Below are 12,820 nucleotides of genomic sequence, written 5' to 3' on the forward strand. Positions count from 1 at the left end.
TTTGTTTTTCAGAGTGACTACGCCGTTGCCTGAGCTTGAGGACTTCTAAAAGTGACCCCGGAAGAGCTTATGGAATTTCTACGACAAGAAAAAAATTGTTCCTCTTGAAATACTTGGATACCCGGGCTCTTCTGAACTAAACACGGTCTTATTCCCGTTCGCGGGTTCTATAAAATCAACGCCAGCATTAAACAGATCGCTTGTTCATAAATATACCATAAATATAAAAGGTACGCATTGTTTTACTTCTTTTCTGAACGAAAAAACGCTTCGTATCTGTCCGTAGTCGAATATCGAATTAGAGAAAAATGCGCGAAAAGAGAAACCAGTTATAGGAAGCTGCATGGATCTACTCGTGAAATCCATGTGGTAGCGCAAAGCATGAAGCTGTGGTCGCTGGGGGTAGCGGTAAGCGGCAAGTCAATCACCTATCCATAACAATGCAAAATAGGTGGCTATTTAGGTCATTAGGTGGCGTTAATGAGCCAACGTCATTAGTGCTGTTTGCGAATCCAAAAATGGCTGCCGTTGAGGTGCCTCCCGGCCTCCCTCCTATGCCGGAAGCCAGCGTCACTTAAGCCTAAGATGGCGCGATCGCGCGTAATTGCGTGGCGGTGTAATATTGGCCGTAATGTTTTTAGGTTTTCAGGTGGGCGAGAGGTGCCTACGCTGTGAGTGAGAAGAGTACGCCAGCCGACGCATATCGGCATGATCAATAAAAGTTGTTCAAAATGCGTTAATGTCGCGCTCTAGAATGCATGTTAACTTGTCGCTCCGGCTGTTTCTTCCAGTATGCGGACTATGTTGCAGAACACCAGGTGATAGAGGAGTAATCGCGTTTCCTGAGCCAAATCTGCGATGGTGAGTCACTACGCTTCTGTTCTTGCCGCGGCATCTGTCCTTGCACAGGTTCCTGCCGCAGTTTTAGCGTCTGCGCGCCCCTCTTGTGTGGACTTGTTCCGCAGTCTTGGATGCAACAGTCGTAGATGTCGGCGTTTAGTAGCCCGTTCCTACTATTCGCATCTCCCGCATCATCGTTTAAAGCTGAAAATTGATACCTGCAGTTGTGTCCCAGTGTATGGTTCAGGCGGCTTATTGGCCACATCTTAAGAACTGACGGCGATATTAATTGGTGCGCGTAATGCTCGATTCGCGACCCACCCGAAGGCGTGCCTAGTGTAGATGAGCTAGTCGGGAGTGCATACTTTCGTACTGCTTTACTACATTTTTATTCCATTTGCTATCGATGAATGTGGGCATTGATTTGAGTGCTCAAGCACATCGCGGTACAGCATGTTCCAAAACTGTCAAATGCTTTGTCTATGTCAAAACGATAGGCTGCCCAGAGGCAGCCACACGTTATTTTGAGCCTGAAATAAGCTCATGATCATTATCAATGATGTGCTTGCACAGTCGTTTATTGCTATTTCTCGTATGAGCTATTTGCACACTCGTTATCCTATATTTTCTCCACTTTTTTCATAACGGTTGTAGCAACTGCACAAAGGAAATACACGATAACCTCCAAAAATTATAAATGCATACGCAATGGGGTTTCAGTAGTTCTACTGAGCCAAAGGTTGCAGAACTGAATCCTGTCTATGGCAACCTCACTTTGTGTTGTGCCATGTCAGTGCATGTTTTACAAACTCCGGCTGGTTTAAAGACCTCCCCCCTTTCCCCCCTGATGTCTCGTCTGGTGGGTCATGTCCAGCTTCAGAACGTTCAACCTCTTGCCATAAATAAAATCCAGGTGCTAGTGTGCATTTGGGGCAGTGCTTTACTTTCGAAACCTATGTTTGCATTTATCAATGTTTTTATGCTTTCTAAATGTTCACTTGTGGGATTTTGCCTAGCTCATACTTATATTAGTGTGCTGGAGAAAACTTGCGTCACATTTTGTAATTGGGTTACAGCAAAGTTGCAAGCTTGTCAGATGTTGAGTGTTAATTTTCTTTTAGCCATTAAATGCTGTGCAGCAAGGGAAATTGAGGCAGCATGTGGCATTGGCCATGGTTGTGAAGTATGTGCTTTTACACAGCATTACCAGAACTTGAGGCTAGTTCAGAATGAGTTCTCATACTTGGTATTGCTTGTAGTATTAATCCTTTTGGATAGTTCACCTGTATCATACAATTTTTCCTCCAAGGTATAGCCACGCAGCTTTAGAGGCATGTTGCATACTAGTATCGGTATGGTGTAGTGTTGATGAAAACATGACCGCAGATTTGGTCGCACTCTTGGTCATCTGCACCTGTGTCTCTCACTAGTGAGAACAGAACTGATCATATAGCTGTCATTTTATTATTGTCAGCTGCAATTGGGGCTTTGAATAAAACATTCCTGTTCATTGCACCTTGGCTGTGCTGTATATTACTACTTTAATTTGGTTATGGATGAGCTACAGTTTCTTGTATACAGTGCATGCTCTCAGAGTGGCATACTGAATATATTACACAGCTGGATTATTGGAAAATCCCCAAGTGACACAGGCTGTTAGGTATCGTGTAGCAGATGGCTCTGAACAATTTCAGCCACGTGGTTTTTTTTTTTAACCTGCGCTGACATAGCACAGTACACAGTCGCTGCGTTTTGCCGTCATCAAAAATGATAGGAGCAGGCTTAAATTAAGGATAGCTTCCGCATGGGCTTTTGAGGTTACCAAATTTATTGTAGTAGGCTTCTCGGATTTGGCTTGAAGCTTTTGCTTCTAATGTGAAAAGAAAAAGCCAACTCCTAATCAGTGGTCTTACAGTAGGCAATGTGTTTCGGTTTAGCAGCTCATTGAAAGGCAAGTGAAAAGATTCTACTTCGACTTGAATAGCAGATATTGCACTTTATATGTTATGACACTAATTTTTTTTGTGCTTGTTAAAAAAGTGTTTAATTTAAAGTGCTTGCTTAGCACATGGTGGCAAGTAACACAGCTCGGCAACTCGTGTGATGTGGCAAACCAAGAAGATTTGGAGAGTTTGCCTGAAGACGGGCCTGTTGAGCATGAACGGGTTATAGATCACATAATGGGAACGATGTAGGCTAAAGTATGGCTTGGAAGTCTCTTGTTTTGGCACTGAGACATAGTTTCACGGATTTTCACTCCTCCTTCTCTGGCACTGGGACATAGTTTCTCTAATTTTCCTCCTCTCTCCCTGAAGTCTGGGACTCCCCACAACTGTTATTAACCTACACTGACATATTGCAGCGCTTGCGCTTGTCAAGGCTGAAGTTTCTGGGCCATGCCAAGAGATTAGATAAAATAAGAAAAATGGAATTTATGCCAATTACAAACCTTGTCTTTTAACAATCCATTATTATTATATATTTTTTATTTGCAATACTGCTAGCCCCAAGGTAGGAGCCGTGGCAGAGTGGGAATGACAACAGTGAACATCAAAATAGCAAAAACAATAATAAAATAATGTCCAAAAGGAAAAAAATACATGAAACCGTAGACATATGAATGGAATTAAAAAACAAAAATGTGACTGTAAATGACAGACTAAATTTCACACACTATGTTCAATGAACGCCTGAAATTGCATGATGTCTTCAATCTTAAACCGTGCATCATTGAGGCCCACTCCACAACTGTACGAGGGAAGAATGAATACTTAGACATTATTTTTCGTTTCAAAAGGAAGCAAAGTGAAAGGATTTCTGCATCTCGTAGTATAACCAGAAGAAAGTGTGACAAATTCATGAGTGTTGCTACTTAATTTGCCTTTTACAACTTTAAACAAGAAACGCAAGCGTGCTATCTTATTTCTGTTTGATAATGCAGTCAAACCTGCTCTATCCCTGAGTTCAGTAAGTGACGTTTTGCCATATTGATTGAAGATAAACCTGACTGCTTTCTTTTGTACTCTTTCCACTTTATTAATATTAACTAAATGAATTATATTGCCATATTCAAGAAGAGGTAACACGAGAGATTTATATGCTAGCAGCTTAACATCCTTCGACGAGTTACGGAAACATTGCTTCAAGTAATATAATTTTGTCATGGATTTATTAACAATGTGTGTGATATGATGGTCCCAATGCAAATCGTGAGTTATTTGAAGACCTAGGTACTTGTATTCAGAAGCTCGGACAGGTTGGTTACCGTGAGCTGAGTAGTCAAAAGTCAGTGGACGCTTCTTTGTCACAGTTAAAGCGCGCATCTTCCAGGTATCACACCACTTCAGAAGCCGATTAAGGTCAGTGTTCAACTTAACATAATCTTCATGTGAATTAATAACAGAACACAATACAGTCATCAGCATATAACCGTAGCTTTGAGCCACAAATATCAACAATGTCATTAATAAAAATCAGAAAAAGTAAAGGTCCCAATACTGATCCTTGGAGTACCCCGGACTCAACTGGCAAAAATTTAAAAGGAAGTTTTCTATTACAGAGTATAGAATTTTTTAATATGCTACAAAGTTAATTAGTAGTTCAGAGTAAGATTAAAGCTTCACACTATTGATCCAGAATCCTTTTCAGCCGAATGCAAATTTTGTGGGCAAAAAGCAGATTTGTACCATATGGTATGGGCCTGCCAGGCCAATGGTGCCTTGGATGCTATAAAGCAACCAACTTGGGAAGGATGGGAGGCAGCCCTGTTCAGCTCAGACCTCGAGGACCAGCGAGACCTCATGTAAAGAGGGAGGGCGGCAGCTTTAGCCAACGGAATCCTAGACTAAAGATGTGACCAACCGTCCCATAAATCCCCCCCGTATATTCGATAAAAAGTTTTCATCATCTGATTTTCACCTGCGAGCAGCGTGTTGTACTTTGAATATTTGCACTTAGGTGGGCCCCTTTCCCAGCTCAATGAGAAGAAAATAGTAGTTTGCATAATCTGTGACGATTCCAGATAAAAAGCAGTTACAGTTGTATTAGCAATGCCACCTCCCATGGGTGACAAAAAACAAATACAGGCTGAATTTTTTTTTTTCAAGCATATTTGCAGTACACTAAATTCGTGTCATTAGCGTTCACATTGCCACAGTACATGCTTGGAATGTGAGCCCACTTGCTATATTTGTTACAGGCAGCAGTGAGGTGCCAAGCTGCCTCGGCAATGGTGCTAAGTGGTTTAGTAGATTTGTTAAATTTTCTTAGCCTATTTGTTATACTCACCCTTGTAAGAATGTTGCCTCATTTTTAGTGCTTAGTCTTTACATACTACTAGAGGACTGTCTCATTAGAACAAAACGGTTTGCTTCAGACAGTCTTTAACTGGTCCTGAATTGGCAAGGCCAGTGGAGAATGAATTGAGGAAATTGGCATGTGAAGACAATAATTGTTGCACTTGTAGAATAAGTGCGAGTTAATACAGGCAGCATTTTGTTCATGTAGGGGCAACATTGTCGGTGTGACTTGGAGCAACACTTTCCATACATGCAGCAGAAGTTTATATGCCATGGTTTGTCTAGACAGGGCAATGTATGTTTTGTATAGGGAGTTTGCTTTTTGATGGTCTTGCCACTAGAGTGCAAATTTCATGAGCAATTTTCTGCCCTCAATCTTTAAATGTGTGAAGTTTTTTTGAGTGATGCTCCAGCAGTCACCTGCTAGAGAAAGAAGCAGCATATCGCATTGCATCTTAGATAATATTTGTAGGCATTCACATTTTATACTAGTGTTTCTAATGGTTTTGCATTTTTGGGCAAGAAATGGCGCTAAAGAGAACTGTTTTGGGGGTTTATATTAAGGGTGAACAAATGAATCGCAAACTGGAGCAGCAGCTGTCGACATTTGCTGTCTCACACCTGCTATCAAAAATTGTCCTACATTCAGATTTGTCTGCATAATTTAAGCAGTTAAAGAATAAATTTAAATGTTTTGCATTATGATCACTGCTGCATTGCGGTGTTCCACACTGGGTGATCACAGATAGCATGCCCAGTCTGCATCATCATCATCATTCGAACTATGCCCACTGCCAGACGAAGGCCTCTCCCATTTTCCTTCAATTAACCAAGTCCTATGCTAGCTGCATCCACTTGACCCCTGCAAACTTCTTAACCTCATCCATCCACCTAATTTTGTTTCGCCCCCTGCTATGCTTTCATTCCCTCAAAATCCAATAGGTTGCTCTTAAAGACCATCGGTTATCCTCTCTTCGCAATAAATGTCCTGCCCATGCCCATTTCTTCTTTTTGATTTCCACTAGAATGTCAGTAACGAGTTATTTCTCTGACCCACTCAGCACGCTTCCTATCTTTTAATGTTACACCTACTCCATTCCACCAATCTGCATAGCTGCCTGCAAAATAATGTTCAATTGTCGGGGAGATTTTGTGCGCCTGGAAAAACCTGGGAATTGTCGTTACTATAAAAAGTGAAGTCGAGGAAAAGGATCAAATGAAATTAACACAAGGTCTCGGTCTCCTTGGTAGTGTGAGTGCCCAGCAGGCAGTCGGTTCACATTGGTATGACATTTTTCCACTTCTCTTTGAAGACTTCTGGTGTCATAGCTGCAGCCAGCTTGGGTTTTTTAGTTCTTCCTATCCATATTGAGAACCTTTAATGTGGAGGCAAAATTTTGTTTGTTTACTGTTAGGAATATTGTCGAGACTACTGCAGTTATAGTGAATGCTTGATTACTATGAATAAGTGTGGAACTACAGTCAAAATATTTATTAAGGCTATGGCAGCACGTCTCAGATAAAATGAACAACCGCAGCCTCACCACTAGGTTATTACGAGCGAGGAGGCGTTGTAAAATCTCCCCGCTCTCGAATAAGGCGCGCTTGCTGCCAACTGGGTGACTTATCTCCTAGTTCCGTGATACCACTGAAAGTCTCCATAGAAAGAGCATTGCTAACCGTGGCATTGAAGTGGCAGGTCGAGTGCACCCTGAAAGGCGGCAAGTTCATTTGGCGCATGCATTGTGCTGGCTGTGCAAAGCATAGATATAAAAAGCACAAAAGAGGGGGCAGCTTTGAAAGCATAACTACTGCTGGCGGCCGGTTACCAACCATTGACTGCAGTTCCAGAAGTTTGAATACCAGTTGCAATGCGTGCATTGCTGGCCCACTCAGTTGCATGGAGTGCATTGCCTGCCCAATCGGATGTCTGCCTTCTGCGCTGCTACCTTAATGTAAAGAGCCAAAATGCGCTCAGACAGCGGGTGGTTTGCATCTTCCCAGTGTGGAGAGGTCAAGTAATGTACACCAATAAATGATAAATGTAACAAGACATATCTGATGGTTTTTATGTTGAGTGCTATTTCCCGCCAACTTTACAGGTATGCGAGGCTCTACTTTTTCAGTAGCTTCTTCTCTACCTCCTTTATAACTCTGTCGAGCATTGAATACGAGGACGTTATGTCCACCAGTTGACATTAATGCCTTAATCACTATGGTTTCATCGCAAACTGATAGCGGCTCTTGCGCAGCAAAGGTGTGGGACAGCAGCACATGACTGCAACGGAGGAGAGCATAGGAAGGGGATTGATAGTGTGTGCTTTGAAGAAGCAGACGTGCACAATGAACCTGGCTGTAGTACGAAGTGAACTTGTGCGTATATGTTCAGACCGAGGAAGGTGAAAATTGAAATTGATGAACTAAATTTGTCTTCCTTGTGGCTTATTGAAGGAAAGAGTAAAATTGAAAAAATTCTCAAAACGCACAGTGAAATTAATTTGGCTCTGTGATTTATTGATCTGAAGAGTGAGTATTCACTTCTCGAAACATTTCACAGACGTTTTGAATCACAACTACAATGTTGATATCGGGCCAATATATTTAGTGGCTATACCTATGTTGGTGGAAATACCTTTGGATGCTTTTCTAGAATTGGCGACTGTTGTCACACATTCTAAAATTGAAAGGGAATGTATTTTCTCTTTTCCATTCTGTATGAAAATTGGGTCATAAGAAGAAACGTGGTTTGTATTCAGGCATTACTTATCACTGTAAGACAAACACTGGATGCCGCACACTTTGGTGCGGCACAGAGGGAAGTTACAACTGAGTTTGTCTGCATAGTATGCACTTATTGTGGTAGTTATCATGAGATTCAATTTCAAAATGATTGCAGTGTTTAAAAACATAACTGAATATGGTATTGGAAAGCTTAGCCAGCTTTGTCAGAACAATATGCAAGAAGTATAAGACTTAAGCTGACTGTAATTTTTGAACCACAAAATTTGTACTGCTATTACAAAGTTGTTAGCAGCACAGTGTATGAATATCTGCAGTCCGCCGCTTTCACAACTCAAGAAGTATTGGGTGGTCGCAAGTGGCAAAGCTTGAAGCTGAGATGTGTGGAATAGCGAAAGTGCAACCATAGGGTTTCTAGAAGTAAGGAAATCCATTGACAGAATGCGGCGTAACAGCCGACGAGTTTTGTCAGTATGTCTCACTAAGCAATGCAGGTATACAACGAGAAAGCAACCGCACACATTCATAATTTGGATATGTCTCTGTAAATGGAAGCTTTCAGTTTTTTTTTCTTCCTTTTTCCCCATGTTTATATGTTTGGAAAATGTATAGCTGTATAGCTGCAAATCATCAGCAACTGACTAGGGACAGTGAGCATGTAGGGAGCACAGACCAGTGCCGCAGAGGGACCATGCACATCCTTATAATAATGCTTATGCTGTGAACAGTGAGTTAAAAATAGACGGTGTATAGAGGCAGCCAAACAGACAGCAGTTTGACATATTTATGGACCTTGATTTTATGATAGCACTAGAAATATGCAATGGTACTCGCATGGAGATGCTAAATTAGGGGTTGTATAAAAAGTCTACAATATGTTGACAGAGCGGGGGATAAAATTTCATAATGTTGTATTAAAGGCGAGGCTGCAGATATGGATCTGTCTTTTTTGAACTGTAGCGGGAGACTGGTATAACAAGCAGTGTTTAAAATATTACGGCTCTCCAAGTAATGTGGTTGTGTAGCCTGGAATGGATACGCACTTTAAATAGGACTGAGTGTGATACAAACATTATGCGACAGCATAGAAGCTTGTGGGAGCTGAAGCCTGGTGTTGATTGTGCGACACTGTCACACAGAACTGCGACTGACTGGTGCGGAGTGTGAAAGCACTTAGTAAGTAAAATACTTTGTGGCAGTGTGAAGACGTTAACATGTCGGCCACTGCATTAGACCGGCCATTGGCGCAGCCTACCATGTGTTAAACTAAGTTGTGGTATCTTGTGTTGTGTTCTGGATGTCATTGTCCATCAGTATCCAGCCATGCTTAAGCTGGTACAACACCAAATGCATGTGGGCACTTTCACATGCAAGCCTAAATTTGAATGCGTAAGTGGTTTAGTCTAAAGCAAAAAAAGGTAATAGGAAGCGCTAGTGCCAGTGCCACCTTGCAAACAGCAAATCAAGCGGAACAGCGGGCGATTAGAACTAATGGCTTAAGTTGGTATTCATTAACATAGTTAAAATGCCGTATTACATTCTCTTGGCATTTTGTAATAGTAGTTAGGTCTGTTTTTCTAAATTTAAGGAACTTCAGAGGGTATAGCAAAGCACTGCTAAGTGGCAATGGTAAAGAATAATTTGAATATTTTTCACTGTATATTGGTCTGAGAAGTACCTTTACTGCTGTCAAGAAGTTCCCTTTGTGTGCCAGGGAGACTTCCAATTGCTTAACTGAACATTCGTTGCATAGGTGGACCACAGCCAAAGTGACAGCCAAATGTTTCCACAAGAATGGCACATGAGATGTGATCCCTGTAAAGTTTTTAAGAATTGTATTCCTGCGTGCACACAGGGATTAACCTTGGTTAAAGGGCAAGGATCACAGTTTCTTGTTGAGTTTTTTTTTCTGAACAACTCACTCTCATGGCCTCTGGATTCATGGTGAAAATTTTAGGATGTTATGGTGATGGTATCACTAGTTGCGAAAACTGTGGTGGGGCTTTTTTTTTTTTTTTTAAAGAAAAAAGTAAACTGACGAAAACTTTGAAAAGCAGTTAAGGAATTATTGTTCATGGGCATATGTCCATGTTTGTGATACGATAACAAACATCACATCTATAGCCAGAATGAAGCCAAGTATTGACAGAATTGCCCTATATGATATTGGTTCACTTTCTGGCTAACTTAAAAAAGAGTGCATAGCACATAAGAGACCAAGATTCCAGGACTGACTTTGCAGATAAATTGAGCAGATTTCTTGCCGCAAATAAACCACTCATATGGTGCCTCCGAGAAGCTGTAGGGTCACTGTTGGGTTTTAGGAGGAACTTAATGAATGTGCAGATTGGCATACATATTTAAAGTTGCGCTAAATGCTTACATTATGAAGTGTGAAATGCAAGTTTTTAAGCTTGCTTGAAATTTCATGCATTATTACCAGCTACTTAGGCTATGAAACATTGTTGTGGCTGTAGGAAGAAGGAAAAGAAAATGCACGGGCCTGCTACTGGCTCTGTAGCTGAGCCACCTCCACTGCCTCGTGCAGACAGAAGATAAAATAGAGAAGAAAGGAAAGGAAGAGGGAGAGAAAGACGCACGCCGCAACGACAGCCGTCGTCCACCACCTAAGCGGTGGCGGGTGCAATGACGGCCTACAACAGATAAAAATTTGGTGGAAGGCTAGCCCCCGCCGCAAGCTGCGTTGACCTAAAATGCCAGCCCCGTAGGGCCACGAACAGCTACCCTTCACCACCTCCCCTCCCCGGCTATGAAACATTAGAACACCTTAGTGCAGAAGTAGCTTTAACCAGTACCACATATATTAAGTTGCTTTTGCAGTGCTGAAGATTCCTTAGTTTTGTCCATTCTGAAATTTGCCTAGAAGTGTACACATATTAGGGACACCTGGTACGATATAGGAGGATCAGTGTCTGTCTCAAAGGAAAACAGTTGACTAACAGGATTTACTTCCTGAACCTGCTGTTTGCAACTGCACTGTTTGTGCCTATTTTAGCAAGGATCGATATTCCTTTCTTTTGCATTATTACTAACTAGCCTTGTAACTTTTACATATCTGCATTGTTTTCCTTTTTACCTTTCGTCATAGTAACAATGCAATTTGGTGTGTATTAATTTTGTGGCATGCGATATCAGACATGTATAATACATGTGTGTCTGTGTGGAATTCATTTGGCGTATAAGGAGTACCCTGTCTCTGTACAACGGAACCCATATATTCATCTGATTCAGAGTAGGACAAAAAATGTATGTACTGATAATGCTATCATTATATCCAAATGCAGAATGTGACTAAAATATCTCGTTTCCTGATGGTTTCTTGGAAGTGCCAGCAGTTGCAGCTTGCCAATTATTGCATTTTAGAGCCTCAAAGCCTATGTCTGTACGAACAGGGTCTGCCAGAAACTATATGAAGTAAGTGCTTGCACCAAGACTGCTGGATTGCAGTGGCCTGGCAGATCACAGTAATTATTTCGAGCACACATTGCCTGTACATACGTGCAGTACAAGTCTTGACAAAATGAAGACACCTGGATAGATATAGTAAAAGCTCGTTAATTCGAACTTCACGGGACCGGGAAAAAGTTCGAATTATCGGATTTTCTAATTATCGAATGGCCTCGAAAAAACTGACAAGAACCATTTGTATTACTGTAAATGTACCGTATTTAGTCGGGTAAGGAACCCGCTCGCATAATGAACCCACCCAGCCCCGATTTGTGCCAACGAATCTGAAAAAAAAAAAACAAACAAAAAAAACGAGTCCTTCTGTTTGGTGCTGTCCCAGTCCACAACACATTTCTTGGCAGTGGGCCAAGATGCTGCGCAGGGATAACAGCCTGTTTATCATTTGACTTTAGCTCCCAGCAGGGTGGGGGGAAGCGAACTTGGAAAAGTGCCAGCGCTTGTCTGGTTTGTAAGCCTCCTTTTCAGTATGTTTGCTTTATCATGCTATGGCCCCGCCGGGGTGGTGCAGTGGGTGGTGCAGTGGTAAGGCACCCGACTACTGTGCTGCTGGAGTACCCGGGTTCGAACCGGACCTCAGCGGCTGCGTTTCGATGGAGGCGAAACGAAGAGGCGTCCGTGTGCTGTGCGATGTCAGCGCACGTTAAAGATCCCCAGGCGGTCGAAATTACTCCGTAGCCCTCCACTACGGCTCCGCTTTTTCTCTTTCCACTTTCACTCAACCTTCCTCCCTTCCCTTGCGGCGTGGTTGAGGTGTCCACAGAAAACAAGAGACAGTTACCGCGCCTTTCCCTTCCTATAGACCGTTTTATCGTGGGCGCTGCCATTTTGGGTATGTGGCGCCATCTAGCGGCCGAGTTGTGAACAACCGCCATGCTGGTATGTGGGGCCCCATCCGCGGAACAAGAGACAAGTAGCGGAAATCGGCATTTTGGAGCTTTGGCGTGCAAATTTTTGCTTTCTGAAAGTACCTAGCCGAAAGAAAAAAAAGTTTTCAGTAGCAGCGAAGCCATTCGGTCAGAAATGACAAAAAATTGTGCTCCTGATCAGGTCGGCTGAAGGCTACAGGCCTGATTACAATTGGTGTGTAACTTTTATGTGGCACAGAGGTGCGGCGGCGCACCACTGGCAGTGATGGCAGCTTTCGATCTACTTTTTATTCTTAAATGATTTCTAGAGACGGCTTACCGTAACAATTTGAGGAAAGAAAGAAAGCGAATGTAGCCGTTTCATGCCACGTTTAGGAGCAATGCTAATCGCGCTACATTTGTTGGGTCAACCGATCATTCATATACTCTACTGCTTGAGCGGCTACTGCGGAAGTTACCGCACCTCCGCTGGGGTTCTATTCTTAAGTATCGATTATCCATTTCGGATTCATTTACTCTACCCTGGCTACTTTTTTTGGGAGACAATCAGGCAGGGCGTTCAAGCGTCCACTACCAGGCAATCGGATT

The 12,820-nt window shown here is 42.3% G+C and overlaps 1 protein-coding gene across 4 annotated transcripts in view; it reads left to right on the forward strand.

Annotated features, from left to right (window-relative positions):
* LOC146202385 (serine/threonine-protein phosphatase 1 regulatory subunit 10-like) overlaps positions 1-12,820 on the forward strand; it is a 90,579-nt gene that overhangs the window by 204 nt on the left and 77,555 nt on the right. For 2 of the 4 annotated variants that reach the window (XM_084588135.1, XM_084588137.1), the window contains exons 2-3: positions 13-230; positions 792-861. In XM_084588135.1, the coding sequence (XP_084444261.1) occupies positions 859-861 (3 nt within the window). In that variant the 5' untranslated portion in view covers positions 13-230; positions 792-858. The remainder of the gene's footprint in view (positions 1-12; positions 231-791; positions 862-12,820) is intronic. The other 2 variants (XM_084588138.1, XM_084588136.1) reach the window with 1 other exon arrangement.

The sequence above is a fragment of the Amblyomma maculatum genome, chromosome 1 (assembly GCF_055883805.1).
Source record: "Amblyomma maculatum isolate TAMU_Amacu chromosome 1, ASM5588380v1, whole genome shotgun sequence".
Classification (NCBI taxonomy): Eukaryota; Metazoa; Arthropoda; class Arachnida; order Ixodida; family Ixodidae; genus Amblyomma; species Amblyomma maculatum.